Here is a 26005-nt window from a genome sequence, read left to right as displayed (position 1 = left end):
CATGCACACAGCCATATTACCTTGTGGGCTCCCATGCATAGCCTTATACTTTCAGCTGGGACTGCAAGACAGCCAATGTGCCATCGGCAGTATTAGAGGGCAACAAATGTTTGAAGTTGCAGTCGACCAGCAACAGCTAGTCCGGCATCCGAATGAGCTCTGTTTGCGAGACGTACCTCTTGTTCATTCCATTTAGCTGCTGACTGGCTGCTATCTACGCAACCATACACAGGACATGTCCACCCAACAGCCTGTCTGCTGCCCCTGCAACCTCAGCTCTGTTTTAGGTGTCAACAGCAGATTGACAGTGACCAGCAATTGGAGGCAATGGAGTTGGAACCACTTCCATCCCATAAGCCACCACAAGCTCTTGCCAACACCAGTTACACCTCCCCACACAATCAACAGAGGTGGAGTGTTTTCAGACTTACGTGCCCATGGAGGCCAAGTCATCCTCATCTCCAATATAGTCAGCATCCACTCCCTTAGGCAACACCAAGCTGCGACCCAAATCCCATTGATCAACTGGAGTTGGCATCAACCTGAGTTGGCATCTGATCTGGCAGATCACACTGGGAAACAACCGCATGACACTTTGGAGGGGATTACCGCACTTCTCTCCCTCCATCCCCCCCCCCCCCCTCACCTTTCCTCAATGAAGTCAGCACACGCTGGGCCATTTTAAACCCCAAGTGCTGATTAAAAGTGGGGGCGGGAAGGGGAGAGGGAGGGAGGTGTGGTTAGAATCCGATAGTGTTTCGAATACCTCTCGTAGCCTCAGTATTGATATGGTGGACAGGTCAGAGAGTCTGAATACTCCAGCTGCTGCTTGCTCCCGTGGAGGTTGCATGAATAGCAGAAAACATATTATGTGGGCCTGTTTACTGACGCGAGAGTGCTGATAAATGTTGCAGCCCCACACTTGCCAGTCAGTGTTGCTAGTTCACTGAAAACTTAAGTACACACCACTAATTAGTAGGGTGTCTGACCTCACCTGTATTATGTTTTTATTCGAGCTGCTCGCTGCTGGAATGTTTGTGTATGCATATAATGAGTTTACTAAGCTCTGGACTTTTTTGTTTTTGGCTAGTCACTCATTTCATGATCTCAACTGCCATCAACCTCAAGAACTGTCCACCAGTCTTTGTTTTGCTGCCAGTGTGAGTGATTCCAAACTGTGTTCAACCTACAGCCTCATAAGCAAATATGAGGTTTGTTTTTCAAGTAAGTACCATTTTGAAATTAAAAAAAGACGTGCTAAGATATCTCAATATGAAAGCCTGTACCTTAATCTACTTTTCTACATAATTTCAGTCAATATTGAGGCACTTGTCATAATGTTGTACCAGTTTTTGAATACCCTCTTCATAGAAGTCTGCTGCCTGACTTGTTAACCGTGCATCACCACTGTTTTGACTTCGTCGTCGTCTTGAAGACACTGACCGCCCAGGTGTTTCTTCAAGTGCAGGTACAGGTGACAGTCACTGGGCGCAAGATCGGGGCTGTACGGAGGATGATCTAGAGATTCCCATCGAAAAGATGTGATGAGATCTTTGGTCTGATTCGCCACATGCGGACGGGCATTGTCTTGCAGTAAAACGATGCTCTTGCTCAACTTCCATGGACTGTTGCTTTGACTCTGGTGTGACATAGGCCACCCATGTTTCATCGCCCGTAACAATTTGACTTAAGAAATCATCATGGTCGTTGTGGTACTGCTCAAGGAAAGTCAATGCACTGTCTAAATGTTTGGTTTTGTGCACATCTGTCAACATTTTTGGTACCCAAGGTGCACACAATTTTCAGTAATGCAAGTGCTCGGTCACAATGCCATACAAAACACTACAAGAAACATTTGGAAAGTCGTCCCGCAAGGAGGAAATCATAAAGCATCTGTTTTCTCTCACCTTATTGTCCACTTCCTGCACCAAATTTTCATTAACAACCGGACACCCACTCCGTTGTTCGTCATGCACATTTGTGCATTTGTGTGGCCATCTTTAAATGCCCTCACCCACTTTCTTACCATTCCATCACTCATAATGTTTTCTCCACAAACTGCACAGATCTCATGATGAATATCAATCACTTTTAGGCCTTTAGCACTAATAAATATTATAACAGCCCGTACTTCACAGTCGGTGGGAATCACGATTACCAGAGGCATCTTAAACACTCAGTACACAACGTAAACAAGGAAGAATAAGACTGTAATGGCGCCAATGTGTACATTAAGGTAGAGGCTTTCATGTAAAAATACAATTATTGAGATATCTTAGCACGTCTTTTTTTAATTTCAAAACAGTACTTACGTAAAAAAAACCACCTCGTACGCAGAACTATCGTTAGGGTGTTTTTTAAATTGGACTACAACTGGGACTACACCTCTATTTTTTATCTCTTGATGCTGACAGCCTAAAGAATGTTATGAGAACTTGTTTACTTTCCAACTGCATCAATGATGCAACTGGCTTCCCTCCATCTCTGGTGGTGTGTAAATTCCTTGATTTTTGCACGATATGATCACAATGTAATATGGCCAACTGTGCCACATAAAACACCTGTACCACCAGAACACCGATTATAATAGCTCCTGACAATAATGCAGGGAACTCATCAAAAAAATTGATGATCATTTAAAGCTAATGAGGCAAGAAAACAGTGAGAGCTATTTAGATGTAATGATCAAATATTGAGGAACTATGTACTCTTGTAACTCAAAGTTATTCATACCTTGGGAGTCTGCTGTAAAGTCAGCTGATATACTCATTTGCTTCACTAGATCTTGGACGCGAATGTTCCTGGTGTCAGTGGGTGCACACGGTTTGCCGTCACTGGAATCCACGTCTGCAACCTCTGACACCAGATTACTATCACTTCCTTCTTTCACCAGTGGTCTTGTTTCTTCTTTTGGTACTTGGACATAATCAATGGACCACATCTGAAATTGGTAAACCACATCAGAAAGATGTAAAATGTTAATTCAAAAATTGTTTCACCATAATAAAATTTATAAATTACAAAAACATGAGGAAAGGTAAGAAATGTGTCCCCTGTGGAACATGACAAAAAGTATTGCACAGATAGAAAAACCACAATTTTGCAAAAATTTAATGAAGAATGAAATTCAAATCACAGACATTTCCTTATTCTGAAATGAACATCAAGCATTACAGTCTGATACTTACAAGGGAACCTCCCCATCGCAACCCCCTCAGATTTAGTTATAATTTGGCACAGTGGATAGGCCTTGAAAAACTGAACACAGATCAATCGATAAAACAGGAAGAAGTTATGTGGAACTATGAAAAAATTAGTAAAATGTACAAACTGAGTAGTCAATGCGAAGACAGGCAACATCAAGGACGATGGCAGTCAAGGAGCGTCGTGGTCCCGTGGTTAGCGAGAGCAGCTGCAGAACAAGAGGTCCTAGGTTCAAGTCTACACCCGACTGAAAATTTTAATTTTTTATTTTCAGTTTATGTGACAAACTATTATGTTTTCATCACTTTTTTGGGAGTGTTTATCACATCCACAAGAAAACCTAAATCGGGCAAGGTAGAAGAATCTTTTCACCCATTCGCTAAGTGTACAAGTTAGGTGGGTCGACAACATATTCCTGTCATGTGACGCACATGCCGTCACCAGTGTCATGTAGAATATATCAGATGTGTTTTCCTGTGGAGGAATCGGTTGACCTATGACCATGCGATCAAATGTTTTCGGTTCCCATTGGAGAGGCACGTCCTTTCGTCTACTTATCGCACGGTTTTGCGGTGCGGTCGCAAAACACAGACACTAAACTTATTACAGTGAACAGAGACGTCGATGAACGAATGGACAGATCATAACTTTGCGAAAATAAAGAAAGTAAAATTTTCAGTCGAGCGAAGACTTGAACCAAGGTCCTCTTGTCCCGCGGTTACTTACTCTAACCACGGGCCCATGGCGCTTCTGCGCTTACAGTCTCCTTGATGTTGCCTATGCTACCCATGGACTACTCAGTTTGTATATTTTACTAATTTTTTTCATAGTTCCACACAACTTCTTCCTGTTTTCTCGATTGATCTGTGTTCAGTTTTTCAAGGCCTATCCACTGTGCCAATGTATAACTAAATCTGAGGAGGGTGCGATGGGGAGGTTCTCTTGTTAGACACACACCGTGGTTGTCAGTATGTTATGTAGTTCATTAAATGTAAAAGGTTTACAACAGTTATTTTCAAAATAGTGCTTATTTGAGTGACTTTATAAAGTATTGATCTTTAGCCTTATCCTTTGTGTTTTGTGCAATCTCCAGACATTGAGATTGAGGAGGAGATCCTGTCAATATTCATTCCTGATACAAGAAATTATAAAACAATAATAACTAAATGATTGCTTATACTCTCAAACAGAAAAGTTTTAGCCAACTGAAAGCAATTTCAATAAAATGATTGTGTGTTTATATTAGAGAATGAAGGCTTATTTGTTTAATATTAATTTTATTTTGGTACACAACAGACATAAAAAATATAGGAGAGTCAAGTATATAAGTACTTGCATATGAGATTGGAGAACTGTAACTCATTTAATTCAAATTTGTTAAGTCAAATTAATGGTCAATGACATGGTCCCCTATGAGGTCTATGCTGGTTTAGAAGTAGTTTCAGTGCCTATTTAAGTAAGTACTGGTTGATTCTCCACACGCAACTAAAGCAGTTAAAATAGAAAATACACCAAATAAAGTCTTCAGATGTCGTTTACCAAAAATGTACATGGAACGTAATAGGACAGTTACAAGTAAACTGGAAAGTAAAAAGTAGTTGCAATGTACGCAGATGTAAAAGACAGATTGTAGCCTTTGATATTAATTTGTAGTTTATCTTGAAGAAGAAAACAAACACATACGCGCACCCCCCCCCCCCCCCCCCCTCCACACACACAGAGAGAGAGAGAGAGAGAGAGAGACTCTGGCCATTGTGTCCAGAGCCATGGACGTGTGTGTGCGTGTGCGTGTGCGTGTGTTGGCGCGCGCCCCATCCTATCACGAAAATTACATTACAGTGGGTTCAAACTACAAATGGTTTAAAATTTATGTACCAAAAGCTCAGAATTTTTTAAGAAGTTATTTACAATACTATAGTTGTGCAACTAATTTCATAAGAATTTTGAAGCTTTCTAAACTTAAAATCTTAAACCATTTGTAGCTTGAACTAAATGTAATTTAATTTGTGATAGATCTGAGGATTGGCAGTTGGCCCAAAATCAGTCACGTGGAAATAAAGGCAAGTGATCTGGAGACTGAATGTGGACACTTTTATATAATTAATGATTGCTTACCCTCACTGATGACTATACCCAGTTTTGGGAAATACTTAAGTAGTTTATTTATAAGTTGTATATTTCTTAGTTCACTATTTTGAAATCGAAATTCATAAATTGTTATGTAGAAGAAATCAGTATTCAGTACAACAAATTATTTTGAATTTCTTCATCTATACAGAACTTGCTGACACCCTTTGAATATTATGAATATTTAATTCTTCACTATAACTAAGAAAATATGACCATGACTATGATGTATAAAATGTTGCTAATTGTTATTTGTTCATACAAGCACCAGTGCTAGACCAGTCTGTGTATCAGTTACGAAGTAGTCATGGAGCAGTTTTTTTGAGGCAGTTTTGTCACAGTTTTTGTACAATTTTTGTACAGTTTTTAAATCAGACAAGGCTGTAATAAAAAGATTGGCAATACAAGTCTGCATGACATCAAAGATACAGTTTTGTTGCCAAAATGGAAAATATATCTGGATCCACTCCTAAGTGAGAATAAAAAACATGACTATGAGCCAAAATGAACAAGATTCTTTCTAGAGTTAATTAATTGGTGTCATTTCTGGTGACTGTTCACAAGTATAAAGCTGAAGGCTAGGTTAGAACACAGACTCAAAATTATGTGGTCTAGCCGGGATCGGATTCTGTGACCTCTGTTTCCAGGCAAGCACTTTACCGCTAAACCACCAGGTACGATTCTAGAATTAATAGTACATAACTTACGGCACCTTTCAATGTAACACCATCTACATCTTGTATATAAGGAAACATTTTGCAGTGTCTCTCTCATTCAGAAATCATATTTGAATGTTGGTCGGTTGTGAGAAGATTGTGTTACACCTCGCATAAGAAATAGAAATGTCTACACAATCATATATTGGAATTAAACAGCAACTGTATTGTGGCCTATCAAGTCCGCTGTTTCTTGTTGTACAATACTGCTGCCTGCATTGGTTAGAATATCATAACTGTCATGTCAAAAAATGGAAATGAGCATGCAGCATTGTGGGCCGAGAGTCCCCCCCCCATTCGTGGAAGTTCAGCCGCCAAGGGCAAGTACTTATTGCATTCGACGCCACATTGGGCGACTTGCATGTCAGAGATGATGAGGACAACAACACAACACCCAGTTCCTGAGTGGAGAAAATCTCCTGCCTCAGCCGGGAAACCAACCCTGGCTCCTTGGCGTGGCATTCCGCCGCGATGGCCAGCTAACAGGGGCAGACACTATCATGTCAATATGGAATTTATGGATTCAGGAGGAACGTATTCAGTGCAACGAAGGATGGCAACAGCTGCACACCAGTCGCCAAAAGGGAGACACTGTTTGTTTGGCCATACAGACTGAGTCAGAAAATTGGCCAGGCTTTGCAACGACATCTGGAGCACTGGCCTTTCAGTACAGTGGCTGATACGCTGCTTCCCTTGATGGAATCCGAGCACAGTTCGACTCAATGCTCAGCTGCATTAGAGCCAATGCTGCTGTTGCTGGCAGAGGTGGCAGCTCTGAGTTCTGAATTTTACATGCTCTACACTCCACAGTCACCTACAACCATAATCATGTATTCTTTCTACTACACTGTCTAAGCACAATATCTCTCTCTCTGTCTCTCTCTCTCTCTCTCTCTCTCTCTCTCTCTCTCTCTCTCTCTCTCTCTCACACACACACACACACACACACACACACAGACAGAGAGACAGAGAGAGAGAGAGAGAGAGAGAGAGAGAGAGAGAGAGAGAGAGGACAGACACTGTGGTCTCCAGGCCCTAAGGCCCTAGCGTCAGAAGTCAGACTGACTGCAAATCTATGTCTCCTCTGTGCGGCAGGTACCAATCTGTCAGTCCCACGTAGTTGTCATTCTATTCCAGATTTCCCGTAAGTGTAAGATTTCATTACTTGCTGCCCTTCCTGGTGTTGCATGTTTAATCGGCAACAATTTTTATCCAGAACACGTAAATCTGCTGAGGCATGGTTTTAACTAAGTTACAGCAGCAATGTGGTTGATTCCCTTGACGTACCTGATACATTCTCCTGTGCCCCCCAGATGACATTCTTTGTATAGCATGGTATCACAGATTGCATAATTGGCAGGCACAGCTGCTTGGCAAGGCTGACAGTGATGGCCACTTCAAAAGGGCACCTTAGCCAATGGAACTACTTTGCCAGCCTTCCCCAGAAGCTAATCAAATGCTGGAGGACATCATCAATGAATAAGCAGCTTGTCAACCCAGCCATTGGCTGCCAATCGTGCAGACTGATTATGTTAATCGTGCAATAAAATAACCGGCTCTGCTGGGCCCTATAGTCACTCTATAACCAGTTCACAGTAACTTCACGACATGACCAGTTCACAACATGATCAGTCCACAGTTGGAGTCCGCTTTAAAAAGCTTGCAAGCTACCATCTACGCCAGTCATCAGTGAGTTGTATGGCCATCAGTACACTGGACCTACAGGAAGTTATCTTGGAATACAACTTGGTATAAATGAACTTGTAAGAGAAACTATCAGACTTGTACTTTTTTGTCAGGTTGCAGACATAGTTACTAGAAGTTACCTGCTTCAGAAAGTGCTGTTTGTGTTCAGTTATACCAGAGTTCTACACTCGTATTGCCTGTTGTAATAAATGCAGTTATTGGGCTTGCATTGTTTAGTTGTGTAGTTCTTTCTGACACTACACTGGCACAGTTGGTAACACACATTCCCACTTATCAACATACTGTCTCGCTTACAGCAGAGCACTCGCAAGCTACACTGGTGGCTCTGAGCACTATGGGACTTAACATCTGTGGTCATCAGTCCCCTAGAACTTAGAACTACTTAAACCTAACTAACCTAAGGACATCACACACATTCATGACCGAGGCAGGATTCGAACCTGCGACAGTAGCGGTCGCGCGGTGCCGGACTGAAGTGCCTAGAACCGCTCGGCCACAGCGGCCGGCTACACTGGTGTCAGTTCATCACTGTGACACGAGTACTGACCAACAGAGCAGAGGCACAGCTGACACATATACAACAGTATGCAAGTGAGTTTTAACATTTGTAGGTGGTGAATGACAGGAATTTTTTATACAGTTACAAATGTTTTTCTGTGACCTTTGAAAGAGCCTACATGAAAAGGTTCAATGATATAACATATGTGGAACTTTATTAAATGGTAAGAAGATAACAGTACCACATACTACTGTCCCACGATTAGGAAATGACATTTCACATTTAATATGCGTTGCTGTATCAAATATAATCCCACATGCCACTCAGGTATGGTTCACTTGTACTCTGCTGATGTAGCGAAAAGACAACTTGCTCAGAAGCTACTTGTATGAGTGTCAAGAAAGAGAAACTTGTTTTTGTTTCTAATTAATGTTACCAAGCAGTGGAGCGATTGTATGCTGAAAGGTATCCTCATCATCACAAGCCCTCATGGTCTGGCTTTGCAAACATTATAAAATAGTTCAGGTACTGGAAGTGTGAGAAAATAAAATATACCAATGAAAAGTGACAGCAACTGAGAGAGGGGCAACAAACATTTTAGCAGCAGTGACAGAATGCACGTCACCAAGAATGGATGAATTTATACGTTTTTGTTTTTTAGTTCTGAAAAAGGTCATTGTTTGAAAGCTCAGCAACAGCAATAATTTCACAATCATTTATGTGCTCGTCGACTGCTCAGTGGTATGATAAGATGAAAATTTAAACTTCCCATTTAAGCTCGGCTATACTGTCAATTACATAATATGCCTAGAGAAAAATTGTGACCTCCGATCATTTCCCTGGATTAGATTAGATCAGATTCAGTTTTCGTTTCATAGACCCGAAAAATGAGAATGTCAAAGTGAAACATTAAAAAGAGAAAGGCCTGGATTAGCATAAACATCCAGTAGTACATGCTATGCAGGAACAATTTTTTTGCAGAATTCTTTATTTTAGTATTTAAGTATTTTCAGCATTAACACAGTAAGTTTATTTACTTACCCTTGCCACACCATCTGTCGAGCCAGTCATGATCACATTCTGCGAGTCCCACTCGTGGGTCTGAGAAAAGGCAACACACAGTATTTGCTGCATTCTATCTGCTCTCCCAACACACGTATTGACACTTGCAAGCTCGTCGCCGTTTATACTCCACAAATGTAACCATGTCCCTGCACAGGTTGCTATCTCACCCTGCAAGTCCAAAATTACAATTATTAATAAAACACTTCACATTCTGGAAAAATAATGTATGTAAAGTCCAAAACTGAAATTCAGAAAGACTAAGGATTCTCATGTAATGTATAAACAAAACTACTAATGACATCCTCAGATGTGAAAATACATCAGAATTATACCTATTAGTCCCATTTCGAACCCAAAATAGTCGTAGAAACAGAATATAGTTAATACAGTTGTAAATTAGGGTTTCATTTGAAAATTGTATTGAATGGGTCAGTCATCGGAGAAAACAAGTGCTCTGAGATTAAAATGGTTATGAGAAACCTGAATCTAAATGTGATGATTAAAAAAAACTGGAAATGTTAACTCTCAAGGATGTCAGATGCAAAGATAAAAGTTATGTTAGAAAATGGTGTTTAATTAAACAAAAATGTTATCCTTAATACTTGAACAGAAACATTTATTGCAACAATGAAAATTTCTTTGACAAAACTGAAACAATACCTGGGATATAAAGTTATTGGTGGAAAACAAGAAGCAGCAGACTGCTGGTTAAGTCATGAAGCACTTTTCTGCACTCACAAACCAGTTGAAATTTTGAATCTAGTCTTAACGTTTGACTGATACATATTTAACAGTTAATGATGAGGGAACAGGCCTTATTGGAATTGTGGACAAAACTGTTCTAGATGTGATTCTGTTCTGTAATGATGTTTCTCATGGTGTTGAATACTATTGAAATTCAATATTTAGGTTTGCAAAGCAAATGCCTTGTCAGCAACATTGCAAGTGTTATAAATGAACAGATTACACTGAGTTAAAAGTTAATTTCATGATTTTGTGTTACTGTTACATGGTGCTATGGTGATCATCTTTCAAAGAGCAAGTGCGGCAGCAAAAGGTGAGTGGTGAGCTGCACTTAATTTACTGCCATATATGAGTACTGAATGGGAGATGCATTGTTGGTTGTTGCGTGTCAAGAATGAGTGGCTGTTCAGCAGAGACCTATGAAGAAATGGCTCTTGGAAAGAAGGAATGAATCAGCAATAAGAGTTTAATGAGCTGTGCCTGTCAATTTCATACAGACTGAGCACAAGCTTGAATTGGGCAAGGATGGTGAAAGACATCAGCCTCATCCTTCCTAAGGAAACCATCCAAGAATTCTCCTTAACTGATTTAGAGAAATCAAATAAATTCTAGATTTGAATAGTTCAACATCTGACCCATACACTTCCTGAATGATGAAAGCGTTCCTTAATCAATGTAACTCCCCACTTGATGGTAAAACCATGTTGTCATTACTCTTGCAATTACTTTTTGTAATTGCTTGTTGGGATGTTACGCTTCAGGAAAATGGCAGTAATATGATCAATATGCAAAAAATCTAAATGGCGTGGACAAAAACTAATAGGTGAATGAAAGTAATGACTAAAGTTTATTATTCAGAGATCAGAAAGCTGTATATAAAGAGAGCAAATATCAGTGTCAGTGGGACGAAGGACAAGACAGGGAGAAGGAAAGAAACAGTAGACAAAGCAACAACTGGAAAAGCTTATACGAGGATAGGATGTTTGCCCTCTTCATAATAAATTCACGTAATTTACAATACCTTTGTGTGGAATGCAAGTTAATGATTAAAAAATAAACATTCAGAAAGCAAACCATCACACACTGACATTTGAACTATACAATAAATCAATGGATGTATGACAGTAATGATTTTAAGCACAGCTTCACTTACAGTTAGTTCATTCACAGCAACAGCAGCTACAGGAGCAGCATGGCCCCGTAACTGCCGAACAAAGATGCGTCGTGACAAGTCCCACACAATAGCTGTTGCATCTCGAGAGCCTGACACAATCACATTGTAGGCTGGGCTTGCAGCCAGGCATGTCACTGCATCAGTATGTCCATAAAGGCACTGCTTTATGTTTAACTGTTTCTTGTTGTACTCCCAAATGGTCACAACCTAAGCGAATATTATACAGTACAGTGAATTAATCTGAACAGAACACAAAAATTATTGTTATTAAAAAAAAATTACATCCTAAAATTACATCTTCCTTCAACTACGTGAATAAAAAATGTACACACATAAGTTGCTGGCTATTTTTCTGTACAACAGAGTGGAGCAACCTATCAGTCCCTTACAAAATTTCCATCAGTTTTCAATAACCAGTATAATGTAAGCTGTGCACCATCAGGATCTTTTCACAAACTATCACGAATAGTTTTCACTCTTTCATTTTTTCATATGTGCGATGTTGAAGCCCCAATTATACCTCGGACACGTACACCTTGTTAATCACCTCTGATGCATACACCTTATTATTGGCAAAATGAAAGACACTAACATAGGACAAAAATTTGCTTTTGTGCGACTCTTGCATAAAGTAACAAAAGATATCGCTTTTCAGAGAAGACATCCATCGAAATGATCTGGACAGATAGAAGTCATCTGAACAGTATAAAATCAGTGTTATAGTGATTCACAAGCAGACTACCTTGGTGTCAACTGTTGATTATATTTAAATGGCTCTGAGCACTATGGGACTCAACTGCTGAGGTCATTAGTCCCCTAGAACTTAGAACTAGTTAAACCTAACTAACCTAAGGACATCACAAACATCCATGCCCGAGGCAGGATTCGAACCTGCGACCGTAGCGGTCTTGCGGTTCCAGACTGCAGCGCCTTTAACCGCACGGCCACTTCGGCCGGCGATTATATTTAAACTCAGGACACTTTTACAGTAGTGTGTGTGTGTGTGTGTGTGTGTGTGTGTGTGTGTGTGTGTGTGTGTGTGTGTGTGTCTAAAGGGTGAAAACATCCTCTGAAAGGTAATATGACATATTTGGTTTTAAGTTAATATATCTGAAACCATGAGAGATAAAAAACAAGTTTAATGGTAATAACATTCTTAAAGATAGTACAATCAAATTTTGCAATAGTGATATTTTGCAAAATACGCCTACTACCATCAGTTAATTTTACAAAATTACAAAATTTTTATGATAAAAATGAAAGAAAGTATGATGCTAAACTCAATCATGTACAACAATGATGGCTTCTGAAATTCCATTTTTGGAAAAAACCCATGGTAGTATTTTGTAAACTATAAAATTGTTACAAAATGTGATTATACCATTTTCTCGACTTAATTACTGTTAAATGTATCTCAAACAATTTGGTAACTTCCACGGTTTTGAAGATAATCCCCCAAAACAAAATATAGTGAATTATTTTCAAGGGGATGTTTTATCCCCTAAAAGTAAAACTAGGCACTTATAAAACTCTGTGTGTCTTTTACAAGGAAATCTGCCGTCTTGTCCGTCACCAAATGTTACAAGAAAAAGTAATTATTTTATTGCATTTAAGCTCAGGTTATTAGAGATGTTTGTAAAATCTAAGGAAATGTTAAGCAATTTTCATGTTGCTGAAAACAAATCTGATGTGAGCATTGTAGAATTAAAAATGACGGATCCATAATGGTGACCTGATCAAAATAATTTTATCCTGCTCTTTGCTGATCCCACGAATAACCTACAAGGAGGTAGCAACAATTTACTCCCATTTTATTTTCTTGTTGTATGGGCCCACAGCCTCTATAAATTTATTATCATCTTGCTTTCTGGTGTTAGAATTTTAATTCGCAATTCCAATTCCAGCATTAAGACATTTTCAAGGACAAGATTTATGCTTGAAAATGGCTTGATGCTGAAATTGCAATCGCAAAATAAATCCTAACTGCTGAAGGCAAGACGAAATACTTTAAAAAAAATTTCCATTTCATTTTTTTCATTTTTTTTAAGTTTATGTTTTTTATTTATTATTCTTTTGCACTATTTATCTTGTTTCTATTTGTATTTTTTCCACTTGCGTGAAAATACAAAACAGAAAATAAAAGATATAGAAAACTAAAAGGAAATGAAGAAATGGATAGTTGCTGAGAAGAAATAATAAAGACCAATTAAAGAAAATAATTAATGTAAGTTAATGCCAGGTGGGTGGCAGGAACCATGGACAAGTTCTAGTGTCAGCTCCCACCTGCACAGTTCTGAGAAACTTGTGTCTGGGGGGAAGAATCTAGATGGCGTGTGTGCTGAAACAGTATCTGAGGTCACGACTGTCATGTTGTAGAGCATGCTCTGCAACAGCATAGTGTGCGTTGTCTGAATACATCCACTGTCTATGCCCATTCATCCTAATTGACATCTTGATGGTAGCCATACCAATGTTGAAGGCCGAACAGTGTTTACATGAAAGCTTGTACACAGCATGTTTCATTACACGGGTGGCTTTCCCTCTGACAGTATATGTTTTGCTAGTTGCAGGTCTGTTTTTTTAGTTTTCTATGTCTTTTATTTTCTTACCTATCTTTCCCCCTCTCTCCTCCCCCCCCCCCCCAAAAAAAAAACAACTCTACCACATTTAATGTGGTTAGCTTTCTGCTCTTATAAACTCTAGGATGATGATTGTCAGTAATCACTGTCTTGCTTATTATCCTATCTTCCACCTTTATGCTCTCAGGTTTTCAAATCTTGTCCTGTGCAGCCCCCCAACAATCAGTCTTTTCTTCTCATCCTGTCCATTAAGTCTACCCCGACCTGGGATCTGAGCAACTTTTCCAAACTCTCTCCATTTCCTAAACCTTGCCAGTCCTTTTCCATAATTCCTCCTACTTCACTTTCAACCCCTCTGCCAGAAAAAGGAACCACTGCATTTGCAACCTTACACATTTCTTTAACCTGAAATGCTGCCACTTGGTGAGTAGATATTTTTTTTTATTGATTGGCGACTCCATGGAGTGTCCTGTGCACCACAACCAGATAATGGATATACTTAGAAGGAGAGACAGCATTGGTTGTATTTTTTGTTTTATTAACCACAAAATCGATTTTCGGTCACTTAGTGACAAACATAAAAAAGCATATCACTGAATGAATGGCAGCTGAAACAGTTCTCAGTTTATGTGATCGCTCTAAGCTTATTGACACCAGTGCCTACCAATTTAAATTATATATTACAGCACTGAGGATGGTCACTAAGTGACCGAAAATCGATTTTGTGGTTAATAAAACAAAAAATACGACCAATGCTGTCTCTCCTTCTAAGTATATTTTTTTTACCTATGCAGTTAAATTATATTTTGAAAGACTGATTATTTTCATTGATGCTGTAACACATTTTAATTCATATGTAAGACCTATGCTATAGCATTACTTATTATTTATCCACTTCTAATGGCTATATTTAACCTCTACTGTAGTTGGAGGAACTAATGGTTCATTGTCAAGTATGTCTAGTAGCAGCAAACATAAAAAAGCATATCACTGAATGAATGGCAGTTGAAACAGAAAGGACACTAATGAATGATATATTAGTTGTTAAGAACTTATCAGGTATTTCTTGGATTACAAGAGTATTCTCGCAAACAGTAGAAACAATTTCTTTCCTGTTTGCCACAAACACGGTTTACTAAGTGTCAGGACACTTGAGATAATAAAAACAATGTACGGTGGCCAAGAACCACTATATTCAGGGCCTCAAACAGCTGGGAATGCTGCAAAATGCCTCCCAACTGAAGCCAAAATGTACTCAAGAAGGAAAGAAATACTATTAACATATGCTGAATGGCAGAGCTTGGTTGTATGTCTGTAAGTCAGTTATTTTTAAGGACAAAGTTGGCTGGCAGTAAATAATGTGGAGATAGATTTGGACAATATACTGAGATGGCAAAGGTCGTGCGGTAGTGATATGCACATATACAGGAGGTGGTAGTATTGCATACACAATGTACAAAAGGGCAATGCTTAAGCAGAGCTGTCATTTGTACTCATGTGTTTCATGTGAAAAGATTGTGGCCCCACAACGGAAATTAACAGGCATTGGAAGTGGAATGGTAGTTGGAGCTATACACATGGGACATTCCATTTTGGAAATTGTTAGGGAATTCAATATTCCGAGATCCACAGTGTAAAGGGTGTGCTGAGAATACCGAATTTCATGCATTACCTCTCACCATGGACAACACAGTGGCCAATGGCTTTCACTTAACAACTGAGAGCAGCGGCATTTGCCTAGAGTTGTCTGGCAACACTGTGTGAAGTAACTGCAGAAATCAATGTGGAATATATGTCGAATGTATCCGTGGGGTGAAACTTGGCGTTAATAGGGCACGGCAGCAGACAACCATCGCGAGTGCCTTTGCTAAGAACATGACATCGGCTGCAGCTCTTCTCCTGGATCGTGACCATATTGGTTGGACCCTAGATGACTGGAAAACTATGGCCTGGTCAGATGAGCCCCAGTTTTAGTTGGTAGGAGCTGCTGATAGGGTTTGAGTGTGATGCACACCCCTTGAAGCCACGGACACAAGTCGTCAACACGGCACCTTGCAAGCTTGTAGTAGCTCCATAATGGTGTGGACTGTATTTACATGGAGTAGACTGAGTCCTTTGGTCCAACTGAACCGATCATTGACTGGAAATGATTATGTTTGGCTATTTGGAGACCACTTGCAGCCATTCATGGACTTCATGTTCCCAAATATGGAATTTTTATGGATGACAACACACCATGTTACCAGCTGTTAGTGATTAGTCAAGAGAAAATCCTAGACAATTCTAATGGATGATTTAGTCCTCAGCCTGCCCAACATGAATCCCATTGAATATTTATGGGACACAATCGAGAGATCAGTTTGTGTACAAAATCCTCCACCAGCAACAGTTTTGCAATTATCGATGGCCATAGAGGCAGCATGATTCAGTATTCTGCAGGGGACTTCCAACAACTTGTTGAGCCCAGGACACATCAGGCTACTGCACTATGCCAGGAAAAAGGAGGTGTCTCCATGACTTTTGTCACCCCATTGTAATACATTGAAAAATAAGAATGAGAAGGAAATATTTGCACATTAGGCATATATTGTATAGTTTGTGAACTAATTCTTGATTTGCTATTAGAAGGGAGGGCACCAGGACTACCTCAGAGAGAAGAACTGACCAGCGGGAGCAGGGCCTGCCCTGCCTGCTTTATAGAGTGCATCTGATGTAAGTATGTGTTGTGTTTTGGAACTTGCCTCCGAGTCTATATCTTCTCTACTTGTGGACAGTAAATCATTTTTCCTCAAGAGGAGTCATAGGCAGTGCCAACAATGGACCAGGGACTGATCCCTCCAGTTTCTAGCACAAGCAGCATGAGACCAGTACACCTAAATGAAACATGGTAGGCACAAACAATAGCTTCCACGGTGCTACTATACTCTTGACAATTAAAAGCTGGCAGTCGCCAGACATAAAGTGCCTACTTTCAACAGAACTCTACCAAATTATATATATATGAGTATTGCTGCTTTTTGATAATACTGTAAACTCTTGACACTTCGTGTGAATGATTTTACAACTGATCACTAATTCTTAACATTCTCATCTATTACGAATGGTGACTGATATGAGAGTTTTGGAGTCCCATAGAGCAATGTTCATTCTGAGTGGATAGGGCCATCATAAAAAGAAAACCATGTGCATTCCTTACAGAGTTACCTACAATGGTAACCGACCATAGTGTGTACTGCACCCCTGAGCCAATTAGGGTGGCCCTGCACTTTCAGTCCTGCAGCACAATGTTGTCATAGATTCTCCAGATCAGGCCTCCCACATGTCTCAAAACCACCTGTCTGCTGATGGTTCCAGCAAAAATGCTGCCTTATGGGAGTGTGCTGGTCAAGATTGATTTTTCCTGGAAGAAAAGGAGTACGATCTCACAACCCAGACAACATACATTCATTTCTTCCAGCATGAGGCACGGTCTGTAACTGGCAGCAAACCATGTCTTCAGTTGTTGGCAGAAAAGCCTCCGACATGTTCAATGGGTCACCCAGGTGTACACGCTGAGAACAAGTGTTTATTCTTCCGAGTGCCTGCCTCCAATTCCTTCAGAGATACTATTATTCACTGCATGTACGAGTGAATGAAGATTAATTGGTGCCTCTCCTTCTGCAACTATTTCAGTGTGGCGTACAACGGTGAAGGATTTCATTAAAGCAGGAGTGAGTCACAATAGCTCAGGTGCACTGCCACCAGTTTCACCCAAGATTTCCTACTTGTTGGTAGAAGAAGATGAGTGTACGATGTGCAGCTCTCCCCTCACACAAAGCTTCCTCTGTACATGACAGTATTTACTACTGTCATTGATACATATCCACAATAAAATGAACAAGCAGTTTGCAAGCTGCTGATTCCCCCCCCCCCCCCCTCCCCCGGAAAGGAAGTCCATGGGAGTAGTTCATCTAACACATCAAACTGCATCAGTTGCCAGTAGCACAAATTTTGGCAAACTTGTTGTGCATCTAGAAACAGAATTTGCATTTGGGTTCATTTCTAATTAAAATCAATGAACTTGTATCCCAAAGCAGTACTATGTACATTCACAGAGAAACAAGAAATATCGAAGTTAACGAGAAGAGCAGATAAAATCGAAAGTTTCCACACCATGTATAGTTATGGATAGTAAAAAATATTTTAGTGAGCAAACTAGTCCTTATGTGTACTTAAGCTGTACAGATTACCTGAATTATAAATCTCTCTATCGAATATCTAACATGCCACAAAATTTCAGTTGGACAATGTAGAAATGTAGTACTAACCACATAATATACACTGTAGTTAAAGAGAAATAACTGTTTCAAACGAGATACTACTGCCCAATTTGTGGATATTACAAATGTTAGTCACAACCGCCAATTTAGTACATATTAAATTATGCACAGCTTTGAGAATTATAAAAAATACATGGTATATCACATTTGCGGCCATACACCTAACTGCACACCTGACAAGCATGCATGTGAAAGTACGCTTGAGCATGTGTAGGGTAAATGTGCACTAGTATCAGGACTGTAGAAGCTGCTTGATCAAATTTGAATTATGCAAGCTTGCGCAAGTATGCGAGTGTGTGAATACTTGAGTGAGTGCGCCAAAAACAGGGAGGCTCCTACAAGCATACATCAGTTGTGATACAGTTTTCATAGCAGTCATGTCAAAAAGTCTAAAACATTTCAACCTTGCATCGTTGGAAGACTTTATTCATCTAGAAGACAGACTTTACTGTGGAATATCAAAACAAATGTGCATCATTGTAAAGCAAAATGGGACACCGCGTACCATTTCCTTCTTGTTGAATATAAAGCAATTTATCCTGCAGCAGAAAAAGATGAAATAAAAACAGAAAACAAATTCACCGAGATCAAATTACGATGGGGGGGGGGGGGGGGGGGGGGTTATTGGAAAGTAGTTATAAATTAGGAGCTGCTGCATATCAGGTGTACAAACAGTGCCATGGTATTTTCACAGTTAGTACATAATTTAGAAGACAAGTGATATAAGTTTTCCAAAATACTGGGAGCTAGTTATAATGGTGCAGTCAGAGTTGAAAATATTCGCTTTTATTTGTTTATACAGAACTTATGTGTGTAGTTTTATTGTACTTATTCTGATGTTATATAGTTCAATGCACAATATTTTGCACCCAATGGACTTGCCCTCCTTTACAAACGACTTCATGAACTCTTTAATGTGGTTAGCATCAAGTGCAATGTTTCCAGCAACAGACCTTTGTAATGGTAACATGTACAAATTATCCGATGTTATGCCAGCATGAATTCTGCCATACTCCACATCATCACAATCAAGAGATTCACAAGGTGCAAGGGTTTGACCCATCATAATCATTAAATAATTATGTAAAGCAACAGTTACTTTTATTACTTTATCAACCTGGCCTACTTTCAAATTTTTAGCTGTGTGAAAAAACCTAAGGAGTGCTGTAAAATTCCAGAAATGTGCTCAATAACGTGCCCACTGCTTAACTGGTAGCTGTAATTTTTCTTATTACAGAGTTCAAGTCACACTGCCTGAATGGTTTTAGTGAATCAACCTCCAAAGTAAAAGCATCATCTCCTACAAATACATATGGCACTTTTCATGAACTATTTGCCACTTTAGTTCCTCAAATTTTTAAGTCTCCTCAAAATTCTTTATTCTGAAGAACACCACCACCCAATATTCTACTATCTGTGCTGAAATCTAACACAAAAAATCTATAATTTACATCTGCTATGGTAAGCAGGACCATTCTACGAGTATATTTGTAATTAAAATACAATGAGTGACTTACTGCTGAAGAAATTATCTCTGCATGTTTTCCATCAGTGCAGCAAAGTAAATACAGAAAATTCCATCTTTCTGCAAAGTCATTTGCTATGTTGGGCCAGTCATGCGAACACACAGTCATCCAAGTTAGACATATTTCAGGTATGAACTGATGCTTGTACAAGTATGCTTGAGCCGTGTGGGGGTGAGAGGTATTTGTGCTTGATTGTGTGAAACGCTTGATCATGTGTGCTTTTCAAGTGTGTAGTTACATTTACAGCCACCTTAATGCACACAAATTTTTATACAACCAATAAACAACAACAGAAAAATGATACCAGCAGCCAGTTTAGTCCACACATAACACATTAAAATGACAATATTTGAAGCCAATTTCCCAAAACCAAGTGATCACACTAGCTCACAAAGGAAAAACTGAATGTTGGCTACAAACATACATAAGAAGAGACACAAATGAAAGTACAACCATTTTTCTTACTTAGCCTCTGTATGTACCATATATTCTACATTAATGTGCAGAATTTGTACTCTAAAACTTAAGTTTAGCCCACTAAGACAATGAAAAATGTAGACCACACTCAGAGTGTATGTTCCTACTGGACCCATTCATTCAAAGCAGCAACCACCACCACCACCACCACCACCACCTCCTCCTCCTCCTCCACAATAAACTTCGTATTATTCTTCCTGCTTCTCTATATTGCCTGATCTTCCATGCTTTTCAATGTATTACCATCTGTCTTCTTATTCTGGATAGGGCGCTATATTCTGTGCTGTGACTCTTTCTTCATTCTCATATAAGAATGTGCATGCTAATTCTAGTATTCTCTCTCTTAATAGTCTCATTGGTTAATGGTTGCTGTTCAGATTGTTTTCGGTATTTAACAGCAGATGTCATACATTATATCTGATTGTGCCCCAAACCATACATTTCAGAGTTTCTCCATAGTACACACTGTCAAAGTATGATCATCACTGTAGTGTCTTACATGTATGTATCCACCATCTCAAAATAACATATTTTGCCACTCAGAATGTCAGAGATCACATGCGTCTGAATATACCTTATATCTAAAAACGAAGATGATGTGACTTACCATACGAAAGCGCTGGCAGTTCGACAGACACACAAACAAACACAATCATACAAACAAAATCCTAGTTTTCGCAACCAACGGTTGCTTCATCAGGAAAGAGGGAAGGAGAGGGAAAGATGAAAGGATGTGGGTTTTAAGGGAGAGGGTAAGGAGTCATTCCAATCCCGGGAGCGGAAAGACTTACCTTAGGGGGAAAAAAGGACAGGTATACACTCGCACACACACACCCATATCCAATCACAAATACACAGACACAAGCAGACATTTGTAAGGGCCTTTACAAATGTCTGCTTGTGTCTGTGTATGTGTGGTTGATATGAGTGTGTGTGTGCGAGTGTATACCTGTCCTTTTTTCCCCCTAAGGCAAGTCTTTCCCCTCCCGGGATTGGAATGACTCCTTACTCTCTCCCTTAAAACCCACATCCTTTCTTCTTTCCCTCTCCTTCCCTCTTTCCTGATGAAGCAACCGTTGGTTGTGAAAGCTAGAATTTTGTGTGTATGATTGTGTTTGTTTGTGTGTGTATCGACCTGCCAGCGCTTTCGTATGGTAAGTCACATCATCTTTGTTTTTAGATATATTTTTCCTGCGTGGAATGTTTCCCTCTATTATATGAATATACCCTATGATATTTATGGTATCTGGGGAATGAGAGTCAGTACACTGGCATACATACCACCAACTCATTTTCAAGTGCACAAATGAATGTGGACACCTTGTCCTCGTTATGTGCTAATGAGCATAATATTGCCACGTTGATGTGTGTGCCTGAAAGTAAGCACGAGTTCGAAACAGGCTAGTAATGCTTAGATTAAAAAATTAGATTAGATTAATGCTTGTTCCATGGCTCATGAATATGACGCTTCATAATGATGTGGAACATGTCAGTTTCATGGAAGTTTTTTTACATGTTTTTGTGACATTAATAATTCATATCTAAAAATTCGACTGTTGAGTAGAAGGTGTTGTCATTCATAAATTATTTTAATTTGTTTTTAAATGCTGATTGGTTATCTGTCAGACTTTCAATGCTATTTGATAAGTGATCAAAGACTTCTGTGGCAGCACAACTGACACCTTTTCCGCGCCAAAGTTTCATTTTACCCAGAACAGTGAAGATCAGCCTTAGTAAAGTACTCATTTAAACTAACAGCCTGATGGAAATCATATCATACTTTGAGTACGTTGGAGTACAAGTTGCACTCTACAGTTCAAGACAACCTGCTACCAGATGGTAGGAGCAAACTGCTTGCACAGAATGCTAGACATTCAGGTCCCATGCATCATATTGTTCAGCTGGATGATCAACGTCATCAAACCACAGGGTACATCTGTCACTGTAAATTTCTTTAATACATTTTCCTTTTTATTTAATTGCATTTCCTGTTTTTGTAAGGAGATAGCATATATAATCATTATCAATCTAACTGAAACAGAACTGCTGAAATGACCGCAGAGTATTTTCAGAGGAGCCTTCTGGACTCTTTGCTGAATATTGTTGAAATGTGACAATGAAAACTCCAAGTTGGAATATCAAGAATATTATGAAAAGGATAGACTGCTGCTCACCATAAACACGACATGTTGACTTGCAGATTGGCACAACGAAAAGACTGCTTTACACATTGAGCTTTTGGCAATAGCCTTTGTCAGAAAGGGAAACACACACATCCACACCTCACACACATGACCACTATCTCTGGCCATTAGAGCCAGAATGTAACTGTTGCATTGAATGAAAGCAGCAGTCCGGAATGAGGCAGAGAGGGATAGTAGGGTACACGTGGGGGCAGAGAAGGGTGCTATCTGGCAGAGCGTGCAGGTACCAGACAGTGGCAGGACAAGGTTGCCAGGCACATCATCAGGAGCCTGTGGGGGAGGGAGGAAGGGGGGTGGGGGACGAGGAGCCGAAAAGTAGAGGAGCAGAGAAGGGGAAAAGATCAGTGGGCGCACTGACAGAGAGCGGCACACAGTGGGGGTGATGGGACGTGAATTTGGAGGAGCTAAAGGGACAGAGGGGGCAGAAACTGTTGGTGGAGAGTGGATGAACAATAGATTTGCTGTAAGTTAACGCCGGGATAATTTTAGGTGCATAGAGTGTGTTGTAAGGATAACTCTCACCTGCATGGTTCCAAAAAGCTGGGGTGGAGGGGAGGACGCAGATGGCATGGGTTGTGAAACAGCCATCGAAATTGAGCATGTTATGTTCAGCTGCATGTTGTGCCACAGGATGGTCAAGTTTGCTTTTGGCCACAGTTTGGCAGTGGCCATTCAGCCTCATGCACTGCTAGTTGGCAATCATATTGACACACAAGGCTGTGCAATAATTGCAGCAGAGCTGGTATACGACATGGCTGCTGTCACAGATGGCCAAGCCTCTGTTGGGGTATGATAAGCCCATGACAGACTGGAATAGGAGCTGCTGGGTGAGTGGACCGGCCAGGCATTGCACCAGGGTCTTGGGCCTGAGTGTGGCATATGGATGGACTAGGATGTTGTGGAGGTTGGTTGGATGACAGAACACCACTTTAGGGGTAGTGGGAAGGATTTAGGTAAGATGTTCCTCATTTTCTTTGGGGAGGGGGGAGGATTGAAGATGTGAGTCAGGCAGCAGCAGCAAGCTGAGACACACGTAGCAACAGGGAAGTAACTGAGTTTGTGACTTTTACGAATTCCTAACCAGGAGTAAACTTTATATCATCATCTGTGTGTTTTAATAGTTTAGTCTCTTGAGTTTCTGCATGTTAATTTATTATCTAATAGCCACAGTTCTTGCATTTTCGTTTGCATCAGAAAGTAAACCAATTTTTTGGCATATTATGCGTTCCTATCAGGAGTGAATAATTTAGTTTCACCTGAGTGCTTTGGTAGTTAGGTGGTTGAATCTCTGGATGTTAATCTAATTTCTTAGACACACTTCCTGCATTTTCGTCATGTCTACAGTAGAGTTTCGCAGCACGTGCCGATAGTCTGTTTATCTGCATAATTTAGTTTTCCATGGTCTTTAGTATGGACAGAGACTGCAATTGGTGTGTGCGCATGTGAGCTATGTTGGTAACACTTTGTTCTCAGTTCCAGGCGGTGATGGCCTCGGTTACACAGCTTGAGGCTGCATTGGATGTGCACCACTGTAGTGGGCCGGCCTTGGGGATCCAACAGATGTCCAGCACGTCCAAGTACTCTGATTGTCCTCAACAGCGGCCAGCCCAGTTACTGCTTGCACTGAGGTTGACCCCTCACCTGTGGTTGAGTGGGAGGTCGCCCCAGGGTGTAGCAGGCAGTGAAAGATTTCCCAGGCGGCTGCATGTGAGGCCTCCCTCGTTTGTCTGAAAAACAGGTTCCAGGTGCTGTCTGTGGCTGACACTGTTGCTGAGCCAGATGCCATCACTTGTCCTGTTTCAGAGGAAACCTCTCAGTCTGCAAGATCCGTACAATCACTAAGGATGGGATTATTGATAGTTGAGAGTTCCAACATTAGGCATGTTATGGGGCCCCTTAGGGACATGGCTGCCAAGAAGAGAAAGAAAACCAATGTGCACTCCGTGTGCATACCGGGTGGAGTCATTACAGACTTGGAATGGATCCTCCCAGATGCCATGAAGAGCACAAGGTGCAGCCACATGCAGGTGATGGCTCACGTTGGTACCAATGATGTGTGTCACTTTGGATGAAAAGAGATTCTCTCTGGTTTCCAGCAGCTAACAGAGTTGGTAAAGGCTGCCAGTCTTGCTTGCAAGATGACTGCAGAGCTGAACATTTGCAACGTAGTCGACAGGACCGACTGTGGAAACAGAGTCGTGTGGAGAGTATAAATCAGAGGCTCAGATGGTTCTGCGACTGTGTAGGCTGCAGATGCCTTGACTTGAGCCAAAGGGTGGTTGGGTTTCAGGTTCCGCTGAATAGGTCAGGTGTCCACTATACGCAGCAGGCAGCTACATGAGCACCAGGGACTGTGTGGTGTGGACTGGGTGGTTTTTTAGGTTAGAGGGTCTTGGGAAAACACAAGAAGGGCTTCAGTCACAAAGTGTGCAGGCTAAACACAGGAAGAATGTAGACACAGGAACCATCGGTATGACAGTTATAAATTGTCGCAGCTGTGTTGGGAAAGTACAAGAGCTCCAAGCGCTAAAAGAAAGCACTGATTCTTGAACTGTTACAGGCACTGAAAGCTGACTAAAGCTGGAGATAAGCACAGCCAAAATTTTTGCGAAGAACCTAAAGGTGTTCCGAAAGGATAGGTTAAACATGGTTGGTGGTGGTGTGTTTGTTGCTGTTAGAAGTAGTTTATCTTGTTGTGAAATTTAAGTAGATAGTTCCTGCGAGTTAGTATGGGCAGAAGTAATTGTTAGCAACTGGAATGAAATAATAATTGGATCCTTTTACCGACCTCCCAATTCAGATGATAGAGTTGCTGAAAGGTTCAAAGAAAACTTGAGTTTGATTTCAAACATGTACCTGACTCATACAATCATAGTTGGTGGTGACTTCAATTTATCCTCAATATGTTGGCAAAAATACATGTTTAATTCTGGAGGTAAGCATAAAATATCATCCGAAATTGTGCTAAACATATTCTCTGAAAGTTATTTCAAGCAGTTAGTTCATGAACCCACGCGAGTAGTAAATGGTTAAGAAAACACACTTAACCTCTTAGCAACAAATAATCCTGAGATAATAACAAGCACTAAAATGGATACAGGGATTAGTGAACACAGGGTTGTCATAGCGGGACTGAATATTGTAACCCCCAAATCCTCCAAAAATAAACTAAAAATATACCTATTCAAAAAAGCAGATAAAAATTCACTTGACACCTTCCTGAGAGAGAATCTACACTCCTTCCAAATTAACAAGGTAAGTGTAGACAAGATGTGGCTTGAATTCAAAGAAATAGTATTGGCAGCAATTGAGAGATTTATAGCAAATAAATTAACAAACGACGGAGCTGATCATACTTGGTACACAAAATCGGTCAAAACACTGTTGCAGAAACAAACAAACATGCCAAATTTAAACAGATACAAAATCTCCAAGATTGGCAATCGTTTACAGAAGCTCGAAATTTAGCGTGGAATTCAATGTGAGATGCTTATAATAGTTTCCACAACAAAACTTTTTCTTGAAACCTGGCAGAAAATCCAAAGAGATTCAGGTCGTATGTGAAGTATGTTAGCAGCAAGAAACAATCAATGCCTTCTCTGCGCGATTGAAATGGAGATACTATCGAAGACAGTGCTGCCGAAGCAGAGTTTCTAAATGCAGC

The 26005-nt window shown here is 40.2% G+C and overlaps 1 protein-coding gene across 1 annotated transcript in view; it reads right to left on the bottom strand.

Moving 5' to 3' along the window:
- Positions 1-26005, bottom strand: part of LOC126243507 (WD repeat and FYVE domain-containing protein 3) — a 324242-nt gene that overhangs the window by 40685 nt on the left and 257552 nt on the right. The window contains exons 50-52 of the mRNA XM_049948168.1: positions 11216-11443; positions 9295-9486; positions 2734-2941 (exon numbers count right to left, since the gene is read on the bottom strand). Of these exons, the coding sequence (XP_049804125.1) occupies positions 2734-2941; positions 9295-9486; positions 11216-11443 (628 nt within the window). The remainder of the gene's footprint in view (positions 1-2733; positions 2942-9294; positions 9487-11215; positions 11444-26005) is intronic.

The sequence above is a fragment of the Schistocerca nitens genome, chromosome 1 (genome assembly GCF_023898315.1).
Source record: "Schistocerca nitens isolate TAMUIC-IGC-003100 chromosome 1, iqSchNite1.1, whole genome shotgun sequence".
Classification (NCBI taxonomy): Eukaryota; Metazoa; Arthropoda; class Insecta; order Orthoptera; family Acrididae; genus Schistocerca; species Schistocerca nitens.
The sequence above is the reverse complement of the archived record's forward strand: the minus strand, read 5'-3'. Positions and strand labels throughout refer to the sequence as shown.